General features: G+C 41.7%; 1 protein-coding gene across 50 annotated transcripts in view; it reads right to left on the bottom strand.

The window, feature by feature from the left end:
* CLASP2 (cytoplasmic linker associated protein 2) overlaps window positions 1-19,676 on the bottom strand; it is a 212,545-nt gene that overhangs the window by 60,787 nt on the left and 132,082 nt on the right. For 20 of the 50 annotated variants that reach the window (XM_078377537.1, XM_078377543.1, XM_078377541.1 and 17 more), the window contains 5 exons: window positions 16,478-16,585; window positions 13,173-13,235; window positions 12,049-12,155; window positions 9,793-9,816; window positions 9,043-9,287 (listed from right to left, as the gene is read on the bottom strand). In XM_078377537.1, coding sequence (XP_078233663.1) covers window positions 9,043-9,287; window positions 9,793-9,816; window positions 12,049-12,155; window positions 13,173-13,235; window positions 16,478-16,585 — 547 coding nt within the window. The remainder of the gene's footprint in view (window positions 1-9,042; window positions 9,288-9,792; window positions 9,817-12,048; window positions 12,156-13,172; window positions 13,236-16,477; window positions 16,586-19,676) is intronic. The other 30 variants (XM_078377539.1, XM_078377546.1, XM_078377544.1 and 27 more) reach the window with 5 other exon arrangements.

Below are 19,676 nucleotides of genomic sequence, written 5' to 3'. Positions count from 1 at the left end.
AATTCAAAGCATCCTTCTGCTATAGCCTAATACTGAAAGGGGGGAAGGGCACAGAGGCTTGTTGCTCCCAAAGAATAAAAGAGGTTGTTTATCTGTAATGTTTGTTCTTTGAGTGGTCATTTGTGCATTCACATATATGGGTCTGCACCTGCACAGTCATGGTTTGGAATCTTGTGAATAGGGTTTTGACAGTGGCCCCATTTCTTCCCTATAGTGTGTGTGTGAGAAAATTATTTCTCAGTTCAACATTCAGAGGACAAGGCAGGACAGCAACATTAAAAGAGAGCAGGAAAAGCAGAGGACCTTTGAGGAACAATTGTAACAGATAAACAACCTATTTTCTTTCTTCATGGTTTCTGTGCATAACACATATGGATAAGGCCAAGGAAAAGGTCTGCAAAAAATACATGACAAGGAGGAAAGGCACTTGCAGTTACTGAAGAAGAGCAGTTAGAACTGATCTATTGAATGACATCCTCTTGGTATCAAGACCAGTGCTAAATACTGATGATTGTAAGTAGGAATGGGATGTATTGATTTTTTGGACTACAGATCCCATAATTCTTCATTCTGGGAGTTCCACCTGACAGACAACATAAGGCTCCTAAATGTGGCTCACTATGGGAAAAGGCCACAATTGGAATGAGGTTTAGCTCCAGCTAGCTTCCTGTTCAGAAAGAAAGCTTCAACTTAGCATTGGGGCAGGAACAGGAAGCTTGAGCAGAACTAGGACTCAATATTTACATTCAATAATAAATGGCATAAGGCAACAGATCAATTGAGGTGTTTTTGATATGGAGTATCTGGTTACTCTTGTGTGATCATGGTGAAGGCATAACTATAGAACAGGTAGAACTACAACAGCATCAAAGACAAGAATGATGTCTATTGCACTACCGTCCTAGGGATCAACTAGCCAAGCATCAATACTGTCAATTCTCTTGGTACTATCAATATTCACCTTCTTGTCAGCACCTCTGTTTGAAAACAAACAGAGGTGCTGATAAGGAGGTGAATACTGATAGAACCAGGATGCTGAGTAGAATGTTAGGAACTCTCATGATAAATCCCTCATTTCTGAAACTCCGCAAGTATGATGTAACAACACAGAACACTGTGTAGTAAGAGGCACAATAAACTGCCATGCCCAATCTGGGCCATAATTGCTGGAACTGACATAATTTGCTGTCGTGACTGGCTCAAGGGGTTCATCCAAAATGGATTCTTCTCTTATTTTTGCTCATGGACATCATGGAAAAATCTTTGATGGTGAGTGATCAGATATGACTTTCATTTTGGCACTGTTGATGGTGGTAGATTTAGGAGCTTTAATCTTCTTTTATTTCTTTATGAAAGGTTTGAAGAAACTTTTCTCTTACCACCATTGAAAGACTTTGCAAACATTATGTCTTCCAAGGAAAGAGACAGAAAAGATACTTATTGTACACATCTGCTGGGGGAGCTGTTGCCCTCTAACAATACAACAGCATTTAAAGAATGCCCATAGGGTCATTGGCCCTGAGAGGAATGAAAAACAAGTAGCAATCAAAATAAAGGATGGTACATATAAATTTTGGGGGACGTGGTGGCGCTGCGGGGTAAACTGCAGAAGCCTGTGCTGCAGGGTCAGAAGACCAGCAGTCGTAAGATCGAATCCATGTGACGGAGTGAGCTCCCGTCGCTTTGTCCTAGCCCCTCGCCAACCTAGCAGTTTGAAAGCATGTAAATGCGAGTAGATAAATAGGTACCACCTCGGTGGGAAGGTAAAACGGCATTCCCTAGTCACGTGACAACAGAAACTGTCTTTGGACAAGCACTGGTTCTACGGCTTGAAAATGGAATGAGCACCGCCCCCTAGAGTCGGACACGACTGGACTGAAAATGTCAAGGGGAACCTTTATCTTTACATATAAATTTTAGAAATATAAAAAGGAAATGAAAATAAAAGAATGAAAGAAATAGATAAACTGCAGACTAATAGCTTGTATTAGTCAACTTCTATCTGAGATATTTTACTACCTGCTGCCACTGTGGTGGACAAAGCAGAACTCAAGACAGTGCTTTCACACATGTGATATGGGAAGGGGAGTGGAGCTGCCCTCCAAACTTTCTAGCTCAAAGGGTCCAAATCATGGTTCTGCACGGGCAAAGTCCAACAAAGAACATCATGAAAACCTGAGTTTTAAAAGCAAATAATAAAGAGGACATTTCCTCTAAAATCATGAGTCTAGTATTTGGCTAGGGTAGTGGTTATGCTCTTTTGTGGGGGGAAAAACTACATTGGATGATATATGACTCCTTTGAGTATTATGGCATAAATTGAACTTAATAGCAGCAGACTGATAACCCCTGCTAGCACAGTTGTTTTGGCTTATGACAGTACATAAGTGGGTGTATAATCAGTTGTACATGTGGTTATGTACTCACTTACACAAATACCTGTGCAAAATACTAGCTATTCTCTTGTGTGAATTCTAAAAATACACCACTGTTAGTAGAATATATCTTGTATTACTACATTGATTCCAATGGATACAGGCTGAAGTGTTAAACAGACAGGTTACTTACCTGTAACCATGGTTCTTCAAGTGGACCTCTGTAAATTCACACAAAAGGGTTAAGTCAGCGCCTGCACTGGACCTCTCAGAATATTCCAGAAAAATAACAAAGTTTAAGTTGCCCCAATAGCGCATGCTCCACCCGCCTCAGCCCCCAGTTCCATTTATCCGCCAGAATAACCTGAGTTTAAGCTAAATATGTTCACTGACAGATAGTGGGGAGGCTGGATGTGTGAATTCACAGAGGTCCACTTGAAGAGCCATGGTTACAGGTAAGTAACCTGTCTTTTTTCATCGTGGCCTCTGTGAATGCACACAAAAGCGTGACTAGCACACCCACTTACCAGAAGGTGGGTCGTCACTGAAGGACGCTCTCCCGAAGCCTGTCTCTCTTTTAGCCCTCAGGTCCAGTTTATAGTGGGTTACAAAGGTGGAGACGTTGGACCAAGTGGCAGTTCTACAGATGTCTGGAATGTTAATGCCACATGGTAGGGCTATAGAAGTAGCCATGGCTCTGGTGGAATGAGCCCTAAGTCCTTCAGGTGGAGTGCGGTGTTGTAGCTCGTATACCAAAGAAATAGTTGAGACAAGCCATCTGGAGAGGGTTGATGAAGAAGCTGTACATCCTTTCCTACGGCCATAAAAGCACAAGAACAGTCTAGGAGAAGTACGGAAGTCTCTGGTATGAGACACATAAAAGGCTAATGCTCTCCTCACATCAAGGGGGTGTAACATGCGCTCAGTGTCAGTTTTTGGATCCAAGAAAAGAGTAGGCAATATTAGTGGTTGATTTACATGAAAATCAGTGACCACTTTAGGCAAAAAGGTTAAATTTAGGTGTAATATCACTTTGTCTCTGAAAATTTGTAAATATGGTTGATCCGATCGGAGAGCTGCAAGTTCGCTGGCTCTTCTTGCAGATGTAATAGCCACAAGGAATAAAGTCTTAAAGGAGAGTAACCATAGATCAAATGTCGCCATTGGTTCAAAGGGTGGTCGGGTCAACGCATGTAATACCACATGAAGAGACCATTGACATGTTGGTGACTTAATGAGGTTAGTGAGAAATGCCTTGAGTGTAGGATGTGAGAACATGTGTGCTGAATTCGAGTCTCTGGGTTGAAAAGACAGAATTGCAGCAGTATAAACTTTAAGAGTTTAAAGGGCAAGGCCAAGATCAAATAGGTAGCGTAGGTGTTGGAGCAAGGTGGAGAGTGAAACAGGGGAAGTTTCATAGTGTCTAGTTTCTGCAAAGTTAACAAAACTCTTCCACTTGTAGGAATATAGACGAGTGGTAGAGGGCTTCCTAGCACTATCTAGGACCTCCTTCATCGCGGGGAGATCCTCCACGCTGTCAGATGTAGAGTTTCTACATTTGGGTGGAGAACAGTGCCTGCATCCTGCGTGAGAAGATGTGGTAGAGGTGGCAGCTTGACCATGTCTGATGCCATTGCCTGAAGCGTGGGGAACCAGGCTTGTTGAGGCCAATATGGCGCTACTAGTATTGCCTCTGATTTTGTGTGACGTAGTCTGATCAAAGTTCTTTGTACAAGAGGAATTGGAGGGAAAAGGCAGAGTAGGCCTTTGCCCCAAGGAATCATGAATGCGTCCCCCAGAGAGTCCATTCCTCGACCCATCTGGAAGTGTAGAGTTTGCATTTTTTGTTGAGATGGCTTGCAAACAGATCCATCTTGGGATTCCCCCAACGGTGACACAGACAGGCATAAATCTTGTTGTTCAGCTCCCATTTGTGTGATTGAGCTGTCAGCCTGCTTAGTTTGTCTGCTGTTTTGTTGTCTGTGGTGGAGATGTGAATTGCCACTGGGAAGATGTGGTGTTGATAGCACCATTCCCATAGGTGAATTGTTAGAAACAGAAGAGATTTGGAATGTGTTCCTCCTTGTTTGTTGATGTAGTATATGGTCATGGTGTTGTCGGTGACCTGCTGCACACCACGACCATGTATTAGAGGTAGAAAGGCTCTGAACGCCTTCGTGACTGCTAGAAGTTCTAGATGATTGATGTGCAGGTTCTTGTCCTGTTAGGACCACAAAGTGTGAATTTGATGATGACCACAATGTGCCCCCCAACTGATGAGGTTGGCGTCCATTGTGACTTGGATTGTGAGTCGGAGAAGTCTGAAGGGATGGCCTATCATGAGATGTGGAAGAAAAGTCCACCACTGTATTTGTTGTGCAAGTTCTGGAGAGGCACGAAGTCGCTTTCTTTGGCTGTTGTGAATTGGGTTGAAGAGAGATAGAACCCAGAGTTGTAAGGAGCGCATCTTTAGCCTTGTGTGAGCCAAGGCGGGTGTTGTGGATGCCATGAGTCCCAGAAGATGTTGTGCATGCTGAGCAGAGATTGTCCTGTGCAGCCTGAATTTGTGTACAGCAGTCCTTATTTTTTGGATGCATTCTGAGGGAACACCTTGTCTGCATTGGAGTCCAGTTTGGCTCCTATGTAGTTTATCACTTGGGAAGGATTGAGAATTGATTTCTTTGTATTGATCGTGAGACCTAGGTCCTTTAGAGTGCGTAGAACGAACTTGGTGTTTTTGATGGCTTGACGTCTGGACAGAGAAACTATCAACCAGTTGTCTATGTACAGGTAAACTTGGATTCCCTGAAGACGTAGGAATGCTGCCACTGGCGCCATGCACTTTGTGAACGTCCTTGGTGCTGTGGACAACCCGAATGGAAGAGCCAGGTACTGATAAATGGTGTTTTGGAATACAAACCGGAGGTATTTTCTGTGATTTGGGTGGATTGTTATGTGGAAGTAGGCATCCTTGAGATCCACTACCACAAACCAGTCCTTTTTTCTCAGCAGGTGAATGATTGAGTCCAAGGTGACCATCCTGAATCGTTTTGCGTGGAGGTAAGTGTTGAGATCTCTTCGGACCATGATTGGTCTGATTCCTCCGTCTTTGGGACGGCAAAGTAACAGGAGTAGAATCCGTTCTTTACATTTCTTCTGGGCACTCTTTGGATTGCGTGCTTCTACAATAGAGTACAAATTTCTTCTTCTAGGACAGGGTTGGGGAGTGTGACTTTTACCTGTCCCAGAGGAGGATATTCTGCAAGTTCTAGTTGGTATCTACAGCGAATGATGGTTAGAACCCAGGAATCTGTGGTTATTTTTGTCCAGTTTTGTAGGAAGGGATGAAGTCGAGTTGGATGATCCTGTCCGGTCAGAGGTAAGGGGGGGAGTCAAAGATAAGGTTTTGATTTCTTTGCATGAGGTTTGTAAGATTGTCGGCGTTGTGAAGACTGGGAACGAAATGTGGATGAAGAATATGCTGCTTGAGATAATCTGGATTGACCTTGGCCCTTGAAGGGACGGAAGGATTGAGAAGATTGTGAGTAATGTAAAGAATGGGAGTACTGGAAGTAAGGTTTAAGGCATTGGTATTTGTTAAATCTTGGTTGCTGTTGTACAGAAAAGGATTTGGCTGTTTTCTTCATTTTGAGAAGTTCATCCAGGTTACTGATTGTTTTTTCATTAAAGAGGCCGTTAGCATCAAAGGGTAGGTTTTCTATCCTTGTCTTAACATCATCCATGATTGTAGCAACTCTGAGCCAGGCGTGTCGTCTTAAGGTGACTGCAGACATCAGAACCTTGGCAGCAGCAGCATCTGCATGACGTGATGCTAGTCTCTGATGTTTTGAGACTGTCAGGGCCTCTTCATAAGTATTGAGGAACCCCTGGCGTATGTCCTCAGGAATCAACTTGAGGGCTGGAAGAACTCGTAACCATAATTGCTTCTGGTAGGCTCCCACTGCCGTTAGGTAGTTTGTCACCCTAAGAAGAAACGAGATTAGGGAATACATCTTTCTGCCCAGGACTTCCAGTTTTCTCCCTTCTCTCTTGGTAGGTGTAACGTGAGCCTTAGCATTTGGCCTAGAGGAGCTTGTCTCCACTATTAGAGAGTTAGGAACAGGATGTTTCGCTAGAAATTTCTCCATTGACACGGTATAGATTTTCTGTACATCTTGAAATGGGTGTAGATGTAGAAGGTTGGTTCCAAGCATCTTTTATTAAGTCCATAAGGGCAGAAATAAACGCTAAGCTGAGTGGAGGAGTACGCTCTTGGTTAATATCACTGAAAATTAAGTTCTCAGATGGGGGGCTGGTTTGTTCTGTGTGCATCTTGAGTGTCTTGGCCATTCTAGACACCATTTGCACATAGGAAGAAAAGTCCTCGGATGGAGATGAGGGGTGTGAGTCAGCTGCATCTGACTCCATTCTTTCTCCTTCAGGTAGTTCATCTGCTGAAGTGCCCTGTTGAGTGTCATCATCAGGAGGTGAGAAATTTGCCGAGAAGTCTGCTTCCTCTTCTGATTTGGAGGGTGAGTGATGTCTTTTACAGAGTTTCTCTATATCAGTAGTAGTAGTCTTAGGGTGTTGAGAAGATGACATGATTCAGGTTCTTGTTGGGTGTTTGCAGTCTTAGAAAGATGTGGTCTTTTCTCATTCTTGTCAGCATCAAAAGTTTTCCGATGTCGGCGTCGATGTGGAGAGGTAGAAGGGCAAGATGACGATGTTGATGAATATGAACGTTTCGATCTCTTCCTTTGTCTATGATGATCTGTCGATGAGGAATCTGATTCGGAATAGTCTCGTTGACGCTGGTGGTGGCGTTTCTTTCTCTCAGTCTCGGTGTTGTCGGAGTCTTAGTGTTTCCTATGTTGACGCCAAGACGAGCGATGAGATGATCGGTGTTGATCAGAAAGCAAATGCTTGGTGTTATTCGCTCTTTTGTGTGGAGGCGAAATCGGTCTTGACGGGACCAACTACAATGAAGGAGCCGGAGATGCCCACCCGGTAGATACAGGGCTATTTGGGGCCAGAAGCCAGATTTGTGGTGGCTTGTACAAGTTGGCTCGGAGTTGGGAATGTTACGCCCACTGGTAAAACAGGCTCAATCTGTCTAGGAGGTAGCAAGGTTGCTGCCTCAGATATTGATTCCTGATCCCAGGAAGCGTCTTCTAAAATTGGGGATGGTATAGATGCTGAGACTGGAGGCAACTGTTTGAGGAGTTCTTTAGGTTTAGTCAAAGATTTTGATTTGGCTTGTTTGGTGACCTTAATGGAGACAGTAGAAGATGCCTTCGACATCGAGGTGGAGGTTTTCTTTAAAGTTGCAGATTTTTTTGGCGGGTTTATCTTTAGTAGCGGTTGAAGGCAACTGAGGGTAAGCTGCATGAACTTCTGACTGTGGTGTGGCAGAGGATGAAGAGATTTCCATTTCAGATGGTTTAGATGCTGAAAGGGTTTTATTCCACAGGTAATATTTCAACCTTTGTTGGCATGTCTTAATCACGGCTTTTGTAATTTTTTTACAGTGCTTGCAACTGCCTGGCTGGTGGGACTTCCCAAGGCAAAAAACACAGCGATCGTGACTGTCCTGAAAGGGCAGTTTGTGGGAGCAGATGGTACAGTGGCTGAAAGGACCGGAACGGGACATAAGCAGGTAGGGAAACAGATCAGCGTTACTGTTGTGGATTGGTAATTGAAGTCGCATGGGCTGTTAATTAGCGGGAAATTGTCCGGAAGCAACAAATCCAAGTGGTAGGCAACAGAAGAGTCAAAGAGCAGTCTGAGGTCGAGGCAACAGATATAGCTAAGTCAGAATAGTCCGTGGTCAAAAAATACAGAAATTTTTAAGGAAAATTGCGAAGCTCAAACGAGAGGTTCCTAGCCAGATGGCGGTAAAATGGAACTGGGGGCAGAGGCGGGTGGAGCATGCGCTATTGGGGAAACTTAAACTTTGTTACTTTTCTCTTGAAGCTCTGGAATATTCTGAGAGGTCCAGCGCAGGCCCTGACTTAACCCTTTTGTGTGCATTCACAGAGGCCACGATGAAGAACTGCAATTTTCTATTCCTGCAATAATTACAAGCAGCATTACTTCAGTTCTAATTTTGTATAGTAATCATAGAAGTAGCCTATTGCATGTTATATATTAAGTTAGTTGACATTTTCTCTCTGTTGTACAGTGCTTCAGGGAATAGTTACTGTATAATTGTAACAATCAGGTGCCATCAAGTCAATTCCAACATACAGAATCTCTCCAAGGGTTTTCTTATGGTAAAGTACTCAGAAGTGCTTTACCAGTTCGCCTCTCCGGTGTCCTTTGGGAAGATACAGCTTGCCCAAGACAGCACATGTAGCAGAGCACATAATCACATCAGCCTCAGATATTCTGGGTAATGCTGAGTAGCCTTTCTCTCATGAAGCACAGAGAGGGTTTAAACTCCCTGCACCTGTCTCTGTAGCCAGGCCTTCCATGACTCATATATATAAATACTCCCATTGAAAGCAATATAAAGAAAGCTTAATTTCAGTTAGTGTTTCCAGTTTCATGTTCATCATATCATAATCAATACATTGCATACAGAACTTAACATACAGCAAAATAAATCGCTGCAGAAAAAAAGTCTTTCTCAAATGGAACATTTCTTATCTGAAAAAGATTCTCTTACCTTAAAGTCCTCTGATTTTTTAATAAATTCTGTAGCCCCAGGAGGCCTTCTTTTCTTTCTGACCAATTGGAGCTTGCACAGCGATTAAGGACCTCTGCCACATCTTCTGTCTGCCGCATATAGGTAGGTATAGTGCCATTCCGTGAGCTATATGATCTTTCTGAGCAGGCACTGGAAGCATCGCTGTTGGCATCATCATCAGAGTACATTCCATACGACTCATATCTCCTTCGCACTGGTTTTTTCTGTCATACACAAAACTACATGTGAACATTGATAATAAAGTGCAGTACTTTTTTGTGAACAGTGATGAATAGTTATGAACCCACTTTCCTGCAATCTCTCCAATTCTACCACCATCTCCAGGCACATCTTACATGGATTCTAACACTTCCTTTGAGTACCCTCACATGTAGAATGTCTGAATCTTAAAACTACTGATACTTAGAATATAAAAAAGGAACTTTTCCAGAAATGACACTATGTCATTATGTTCTTAATGGCAACATTTCTACTGATGACAAGTCCTGCTATGTTCTGTTCTGTTTTGAAAAACAGCACCATATGAATACTTGAAAGCTTCCGGAAATGTTGAAAGTGCAATGTAGCACAAAGGACGACAATGCTTCAAGCTACCCAAGCTTCATTTAGAATTTCTTAAAACATTTGTGCAGGACAGAAACTGTTTTGCTAAATAGGCACAGTGTTTACATTCAAGAACACATGACAGGAAAACAAAGGGAATTATACCTTCGTCCGCATGTCTCCTAAGAGCTGAATGCATTGAATTATAAGGAAAAATAGAAGAATTAAGAATGTTATTGACAATTATTGAGTAGTATGGTTAGCAGATGTCATTATACTACTTCCAGTTACAGTTAAGATTTGCAAGAATGTGAGGTCTGATTGTTTATAATTAAGTAAAATGGTAGCCTTAAGTTTCCTCATAAAAAGCTTGTTTAGCTAGTTCCAGAGATGACTAAACAAACATGGACAATACAGAATATAGCTTGGCAGGCAACTGTAGTTACCTAAAACAAATACTGGAATGTGTACGAAGAGAAATATACAAAAGAATCTGTGTCTTTTAATATAATAACTGAGTGCCTCTATATATTTAATTTTGCAATTTTTATTATAAACTTATGAGGTGCCATAAGAATTAAGCAAAAACAATACAGGATTCCTGGGATGTCATATTAACCTATAATGACCCCTCCAAAATTCTAGAGTCAATCTTGCCAGACCCAGTCTAGATTTTATGAACACACAAGCATAATCCAGCCTGTGATAAAATGGCAAGAAAAGATATGCAACAATAGATGAATTGGTTCAAAAATCTTCCAAGAACATAGTAACTAAAAAGGACCACCTTGTTTTAGATTTGAATCACACGGTGTTACAGACTACTAGCATATACCATATTTTTCACTCCATAAGACGCACCTCAGCATAAGACACAGCTAATTTTTAGAGGAGGAAAATAGGAAAAAAAATTCTGAACAAAGTAGTGTAATAAAGTTGTATGGTATCTCTACAGGCAGAGTGGTCCCATGTGAGGAGGTCTATTATTTATTTATTTATTTGTTTGTTTATTTTTTCGATTTATATCCCGCCCATCTGGTATATTCTACCACTCTGGGCGGCTTTATATATTATATATTATATAATATATTATATATTACTTTATATAATACATTTTGAATTATGTTCACCATTAGGGGAGTAGAGTAGACACCCCAAGGTGCAATACATCAGTGTAAAGTTTCAAAAATTCAGGTTTAAGATGCCATTGGAGTGGGTTGCTTTGAATAGTATGACAAATCTCAAAAGAACTAAAAGCCTTTCACTCAGTGAGCAACTGAAACAAATCCTACTTTTCACCAACAATTCCTCATGTGCCCCTTAATGTCATCAGTCAGCAATGCAGCCAGGAATTCCTCTGTATTATGTTATTTACGATACCTGGACGAGTCTTCTCCCTTCCTCCGTGGAGCTCTCCTCTCCCTCTCTCTCTCTCTGCTTCCCCCAGCGCCTGGCTGGTCACATGATCCAGCTGTCCAGTAAGCAGCTCTGGTCCTACAGGGCTGCTACGGATACCCTATAGTATCAGTGCTACTAATGAGTACAGTACTGGGGGGTCTGTTACATCACCACCATTTTGCCTAGTCCCAGCAAGCTTGAGGCAGCGTCCTTCCAGATCAGCATTGTAAAAAAGTGTAATTATCAAACTGGCTACTAGAGGGTACCAAACACAATGTAATTTTCTTCATAAGATTCACAGACTTTTTACCTCACTTTTTTTGAAGGGAAAAGTGCGTCTTATGGAGCAAAAAATATGGTAAAATATGAACCGATCCCAAGTTTCAATCTTAAAGAGGGAAACAAGAGGTCACAGTGGGCAAATCTATTTATGCATACTTAAACATGGATTACAGTTGAGAATGTATATTAAAAAATCAAGTAAAATGCACTGTGGAAAATGTGCATTTTAAAGGAAAACATCTGAGGAATGAAATGCAGTGTAAACTCACAAAGGGAGCTCTGTTTAATTTAGTAGAATCAATTTAAAAAATAGACAAGAGCATAAAATACGTAGTTTAAATCATGTGTCAAACTCAAGGCCTGCAGGCCGAATCTGGCCCGCCGGGCCATTTCATGTGGCCCTTGCAATGTTGCCTACTACTGTGCAGTATACAATATGCAGGCACTTACATGGTCACCAATAAAGCTCCGCAAAGATGCTGGGAATCTGCCCAACGGGGCTTCTAATTCCAAGCAGTGAAGAGTCAGAAAGTGATAATTGTATGAGGATTATATTTAATATGATAAAGAGTAGATACAGTTATATAGTCTTACAGATACAACCAGCCCTTTGAGCGCAACCATAATGCCGATGCGGCCCAAGAAGAAATAGAGTTTTACACCTCTGGTTTAAATCCTATTACAATGCTTTTATTTGCCATCCATCCAAGGGGATTGGGGTTTGAGATAGAAGCTGCTCACCAAAGCATCTGCTACTGCTTCTTCCACATCTGAACCTGTATTCAAGACTCGCATGGCACTAACAGAAGAAGATAATCGACTTGACTGACTTATTCCAAAACCTGTCCCTGTCACAATAAGAAAAGAAGGCAAAGTTAATCAGAAGTATCCAGGAGGGCTTAATACAATATTAGACACATTTAAAAAGCTGTATTTCAGAAATGTCATGCCTTTTGTTATTTGAAAATGGCCATATCACTGAAATTTATTCTTGGCTCCAATTTGCCTCAAGGAGCATTCAACTGATTAAGATGGGGAAGTAAAAATATTAACTATATCTTCCTAAATGCAGCTGAATCTTGCTATAGAAATTCAGAACTCTTGTATTAATCACATGAGCCAGATGGGTCAAAGACAGAGTCTTGCATAATTTAGGTAGTTCTACATGAGTATGCAACGGCTATATGAGTGATCAGAGTTCTCTTTTAAGTTTGTCAAAATAGGATTGTCATTACAGAGCGAAGCAGTCACTTAATTTTAAAACTGTCTTTGCTTCTTTACTTTTGAAACTGCAGCAACAAAAATTTGTATGGAAATCCAAGGCTGTCACAAATGGTTTTCAGCAGCATATGCTTAAAATTTTGTTGGATGCTGGCATTAGTAACTTCACAAAACTGAAGTAAATATAAAGCCAATTACTTAATTGTACCTTGTGTGACAAAAAGAACATGTTCTGACACTAAACATATGCAGGAATTGAAACAATAGCAAATTATTTCTTTTCCTTATTAAAATCTGTTAAACATGCCACTACAGCTTTTCTTTCAAGCTATGAAGCAAATTAAAGAAAAGAACTATCAATATAGCCTACAGCACTACATATGACAAAGCTACATGCATTCAATAGAGCTTTATGAGACGATATAGACAAACTAAAAACCAACAAAATTCATTTGAAAAGACAGAAAATAAATTGCTTGAGTAATGGTAGAAGGGGAAAATGTTTCATTTTTTGTTTTAAGTATTCAAAACTAATAAATAGAAGTAAACATAAAAATGATAAAAAATAGATTGTACGGGTAACTGAACAGGGGGAAAAATCCAGGATGATGCACAGATGATAGCAAAGTGTACTCATCCTTCACCTGTAGCCCCATAAACATCTGGAGAGTAGAGGGCACCAGTGGATCTGGAGTGATGCCTGGAAGCTGTAATAACAGGATCATATGAACCCTATCTATTGCTGTAACAGTAAAGTGTATGGCAACTACATGGAAAACAGATCTAATTCTGGACAAAGCCAGGTGGCATTACCTCATGAGACTGATACCTAGGCACAATTAAGGGCTAATTCAGATGAACCATGACTACTGGCTCCTTTCCTACATTTGACCAATTATATGTAGCTTGGACCATCATATATTCAGCATTCTGCTATGATAAACATTCAATATTTAGTCTTACAGTTGGTAGCAAAAACATTATGTCTAGCAGCAGATCCACACAAGATAGTGGTCCCCAACCTTGAGTAACCCAGGTGTGCTCGGACTGCAACTCCCAGAAACCCTGGTTAGCACATCTAGAGTGTGTTGTAAGCCGCCTAGAGTGGTCACATTTGACCAGATAGGCGGGGTATAAATTAAACAAACAAACAAACAAACAAACAAACAAATAGTGGTGAAGGCTTCTAGGAGCTGCACTCCATGAACCCCTGGGGTCACTGTCATAATAGGCTACTAGCTCGCATATGACTTCCAAAATGCTATATGATGCAGGAGATTTGAATTTTTGTCCCACGCAAGAATCAGAAAATTCTGAGATTTAAAAGTATAAGGTAATACAAAACTTTGCCACTATCTATAAAAATGGCACACATAAAAGAGAGAAATGGCTAATAAAATACAGCGATTTGTAATTATGGGGAAAGACAAAAGCTTCAAATGGTTAAGTCTGCAACTTCAATTGTTACAGAAATAAGGATTTATTTTTTAAAAAAAGAACTGTACTCTCACATTACAGAAACTACTGACATATGACACTTGGGCACGTAAGTTAGGAGATTGATTCATACAAAAGAAACTCTGAAGCTCTGATTTGACTATTGCATGCTGAAATTACACACAATGACAGGAATCCAACTGAGTAATTATGCCAACATGAGTTCAATGATGTACATTTCATGAGGCAACTGCCACTAGTTAGGACATTAGTGTTTGCATTTCTTGTTGAGGCAAGTGGTGTGCAAAAAGGAAATACAACTACTGACTTCTTAACTAGTAGCAATTTGTTGCTGAGGTTCACACCACTGGATTTAGGCCAGCCAGTGAAAATAAGTAATTATCAAAGGAAGAAATGAGTAATTAATAATCAAAGGAAGAAGTAATAACCAAAGGAAGTAATTATTATTCCTTTGATTATTACATAAGTATATAATCAAAGGAAGACATTCTCTGGCTGACCATTCACATCTGAAAATACTATACATCAACAGTGACTTGACGGAACATGCAAATTATGTATGACATGGAAAAAAATAATTTTTTACACATACTACCGTGTTTTCCCCAAAATAAGACAGAGTAGTATATTAATTTTTGCTCCAAAAACGCATTAGGGCTTATTTTCAGGGGATGTTTTATATTTTTAATGTACAACAAGCTATATTTATTCAAATATAGTCATGTCATCTTCTTCTGGTTGCTGCACAATGGTGGAGAGTGGGGTTTCACTTAACTGGGGCTTATTTTTGGGGTAGGGGTATAATATGCTTTTATGATGAGTATCCTGAAAAATCACACTAGGGCTTATTTTCAGATTAGGTCTTATTTTAGGGGAAAAAGGATAGCTTAATGAAAGTGGTATAGCAGAAGCATAGAGTACACTTTTGTAAAAATAAAATCTGTCACAGTTAACACTGATATAAGTAACTAAACACTACATGGAATTTTCTCATTAAACATGAAGTAAGTAGCATCATATCGTAGAATCACATTGTACTCATTCTGGAGAAAAAGTTGACAGGATGAGTTGCCTCAATTTAAAATGACATAAAATGAGATGGATCTGTGGATGCTAATTAAAGCAAAGGAGTGATTTCCAGTGTTTGAAGTCAAGCAGTGGCACTGCAGTAATGAATTTTACAGCAGTAAGCAAAATATTGTTTCAAAAAGAGTAAGCTACTTTTAAAGTGGCTTAGAGCCTTTTTTTGGGGGGGAAGCAGCAAATAGAAATCAGAAGCTGTCAATCAATTAAAATCACTTAAGCATCTTTTTAAAAAAGTCAACTCTAATCCAAATTGGACATGGGAACCTAACGTTACTTTTCTCAGAATAAAATAGTTTTAATTATAGATAATAAAATATCAATACAAAATCCTTTCGTCTTGATTTTATTTTTAAAAAAATTAATCAAAGACACTGTGCTGTTAAACAAGTAATGTTAATGAAAAAATCTCACATGTATGAAATGCAGGGATTTGTAATATATATATATATATATATATATATATATATATATATATATATATATATATATAGTCCTCCCCCCTTATGTATCAAGGTAAACTTGAATAACAGTTTAAACATTTTTGTCCCTTCTGTGACTTTCTTTATTCCCAAAACTTTGCCATTTAAAGCTGGTGCTTCCAAACACAAGACTGTCATGATCTCCAGTAGAAGAAAATTCCAAAATACATTACATTTGTTTATATTACAGTGATATATTAGAAAATGATTGTGTAGAATTGGCATTTTTTGTTTATAATCAATTCACTGGAACTGCATTGCCACTGCTACACAACAGAACTGTTAATAGAATTATGAGAATAGTAGGTAACTATCTGTACAATACGATTAAAGAAAAATCAAAATAAATCTATTATGGCAAGAAAAAAACCCTGATAAATATATGCAATACAGAAACAAAGAATGAACTCTGCCTCTAAAATCATCAATTTTACAATTTACTTGTCCAAGACTACAATTCAGAGGTGAATGCCTATTATAAACATTATTATACATTGTTTCCCATCAAGCCTTGACATCCAAGAACTCTGAATCTTTTAACATCAGTTCTCAAAAAACAGTTTGAGGTCTACTGCAAAAGCTGCTGATGAAGAAACTTGATTACTACTGACTGAAAAAAAAGGCTTATACAAAATTATGACAAATGTGTGTGTGTGTGTATGTGTGCTGGAAATACAGTTGACTGATGTGCAAAATATCTTTGGAATTGCTGCATTTACACCTCTGAATTGTGCCATTAACATAACAGAATTACATAGGACATTCTCAAGTTCTTCACACGAGTATGTTTTTAGCCAAAGTAAAGAGGCTATGGGTTTTATAGGCAGGGAAATATTTATTTGTTAAATGCTGGATCTTTATTTAGCTTATATTAGCAGATAATCAAGGGCAGACAGCCATGCAGAACACATTCTCCAAGTACTTACCAAGGGGTGCAAAAGAGCGGACAGGGCTTGTATCCCTGCTACTTTCACGGCTGGCTTCCCGACTGCATCCCTGACTCACACTAGGTCGAGGAATACGACTACCTCGTGCTAGTATGATTCAGGATACAGATCAACAGCAGCAGAGAAAGAGAGAAGACACAGAAAGAGTTGACATTTTAATGCAATTCTGTTTTTTTACCTTTCACAGTAAGAGGTGCATTACTAAAGAGATGGTCCCATCTCTTGTTAATACTAACAAAACATGTGTTCTTTCATACTTTGAACTATGGAGAACAAACACCCTGTGAAGATTTCTTTATAATGTAAACTAGTGTCAATTTGGGGGGGAGGGAAGAATGAATATGATACAACTAATGGCATGGAAAAGAGGAGGCATTACAATATGCTGCTTATGTACTGCCTCTTGTAGATATAGTAGCAAACCAAGTGTTATATTTTCATCACTGTCTAGTATGTTTCTAGCATGTTTCTGACAATTGTTTTATATAATATGCACTCTTTAGAACTATGAAATATGTGTACAGTAAATTGATCTGAAGAAGGAGAATAGCAAAGCAGAGGGCTTACCATTCTCCACAAAAGCCCTTCCGGTTGCGCTTTAAAGCATGTGCAGCGACATACCAGTTGAGGGAATTGTGCCAGTCACACCATCCCTGATTTTTTCCCTTCAGGGAAATATAACAAACTGAAACACTGCTGTATGCAGGTAGCCTCTCGATGTGAGCCAACCTACTCTCCCAAAATCATGAATCTGTCCACTTGGGTACAGCACCCTCTCCCTCTTCAGACAACTGCATTTCTGATACTGAAGAGATGGTGGAAAGGGGCAGAATAAATGTGCTCTCTCAAAATGCACGACTTTCACATACTTTTAACTATGATTAAATAGGGCTCTAATATAGTACAAATCTTAGAATACAGTTGAGGTGCAGCAGAACCTAATCATAGAGTTTGAAGAATAACATTAGACCTGGTCTTTTCCACCAATGGGAGTGAGAGTGGTCCGATGGTGACTGACCTTGAGTCGGCTCCCTTGTCATGGTCGGATCACCACCTAATAAAATGCACCCTCAAGATGGCTCTCCCCCCTCGCAGGGAGCAAGGACCTATTGTCATGGTCCGCCCTCGAAGGCTACTGGATCCGACTGGATTCCAGGATGCCATGAGAGGGGTTACGGCTGACCTGGTTGGCGCTCCTGTCGAGGCTCTGGTCGACGGCTGGTTCACCGCCGCGGCTAGTGCCGTAGACACGATCGCGCCTAAACGCCCTCTCCGCCGCAGAGATCGCCCGGCGCCCTGGTTTAACCAGGATCTCCGGACGTCGAAGCGGGTCAGGAGACGGCTAGAGCGCAAATGGAGAAAGGACCCGACGGTTTTTAATCGTATAGCTGTTAAGGTCGCTACTAACCTTTACCAAGCTAAGGTAAAGGCTGCCAGTCGAACCTACCTCACTAACCGGATAAGTGAGGCATCCAACCAGCAGGCGGAATTATTCCGTATAGTACGTGACCTATCCGGAATTGGCCCGGGTGATAGGCCTCCCCCTAGTTTTACACCGGACCAATTTGCAGCATTTTTTAAATCTAAAGTGGAGGCCATCCGCCGGGACCTCTCCCCTTTTTTGAATACAGTGAGTCGAGCTGAGATGTCCAGCGCTCCGTCTTGCCCGGTGACTTTTGACTCCTTTCAGCCCGTCTCGCCCGACACTGTGGCCAGGACGCTTGATCGCTGTCGTGCCACCACCTCCTCCTTGGACCCTTGCCCGGCCTGGCTAATCAAGGCAGCCAGGCCTTCAACAACAGAATGGGCTACTGTAATAATTAATGGGTCTTTCCTTGAGGGCAGATTTCCTTCTGCCCTCAAGGAAACACTCATTAGGCCCATCAGAAAGAAACCTAGTTTGGCGGCGGACGAAATTGGCAATTATAGGCCCGTCGCCAATGTTTCTTTCTTGAGCAAGGTAGTCGAGAGGGTGGTGGCCGATCAGCTTCAGGCGCTCCTGGATGAAACAGATGCCCTGGATCCATTCCAGTCGGGCTTCAGGCCGCGCCATGGAACAGAAACGGCATTGGTCGCCCTGTGTGATGACCTATTGAGGGAGGCCGACGGGGGCAAAGTGTCTCTGCTGGTCCTCCTCGATATCTCAGCGGCCTTTGATACCATTGACCACGGTATCCTCCTGGGGAGGCTCTCTGAGTTGGGAATTGGTGGCCTCGCATTGGCCTGGCTCCGTTCCTTCTTGGTGGACCGCCCCCAGAGAGTACAGCTTGGGGAGGCTGTCTCGGCCCCGTGGAGCCTCAATTGTGGGGTCCCACAGGGGTCGATCATCTCCCCAATGCTGTTCAACATCTATATGAGGCCGCTGGGTGGGGTCATCAGGAGGTGTGGGGCACTGTGCCACCAATATGCGGATGACACACAGCTCTACATCTCCTTTTTTCCAACTGCAGGAGATGCCGTTCTGTCCCTTCAGCGTTGCCTGGAGTCCGTACTGGAATGGATGCAGGAGAACGGGCTGAGGCTGAACCCGGACAAGACGGAGGTACTGAGGGTGGGTGCCCCCACACTTGGGGATATGGGAAACTCCCTCACTTTTGGGGGGGTGACTCTGTCCGCCAGGGATGGGGTCCGCAGCTTGGGGATCCATCTGGACCCGGCGCTCACCATGGAATCCCAGGTGGCGTCCGTGGTCCGCACCGCTTTCTTTCATCTTAGGCGGATAGCCCAGCTGCGGCCCTACCTCGATGTTGGGGCTCTCACCACTTTGGTGCATGCGCTTGTAATCTCAAGATTAGACCACTGTAATGCGCTCTACGTGGGGCTACCTTTGAGGCTGCTGCGGAAACTACAGGTGGTGCAGAATGCTGCGGCCAGATTACTCAGTGGAGTGAGAAGATACCAACATATCTCCCCCACCCTGGCCGCGTTGCATTGGCTGCCCATCCGATTCCGCATCGACTTCAAAGTCTTGATGCTTACTTACAAAGCCCTAAACGGTTTAGGACCTCGATACTTGATGGAGCGCCTTCTCCCACCAAGATCTACCCGTGTCACTCGTGCTAGCCAGGAGGTGAGGCTGAGGAGCCTAACGCCGAGAGAGGCCCGGAAGGAAAAGACCAGAAATAGGGCCTTCTCGGCGGTGGCTCCTCGCCTCTGGAACAACTTACCTCCTGAGATT

This window comes from Pogona vitticeps, chromosome 6 (genome assembly GCF_051106095.1).
Source record: "Pogona vitticeps strain Pit_001003342236 chromosome 6, PviZW2.1, whole genome shotgun sequence".
NCBI lineage: Eukaryota > Metazoa > Chordata > Lepidosauria > Squamata > Agamidae > Pogona > Pogona vitticeps.
The sequence above is the reverse complement of the archived record's forward strand: the minus strand, read 5'-3'. Positions and strand labels throughout refer to the sequence as shown.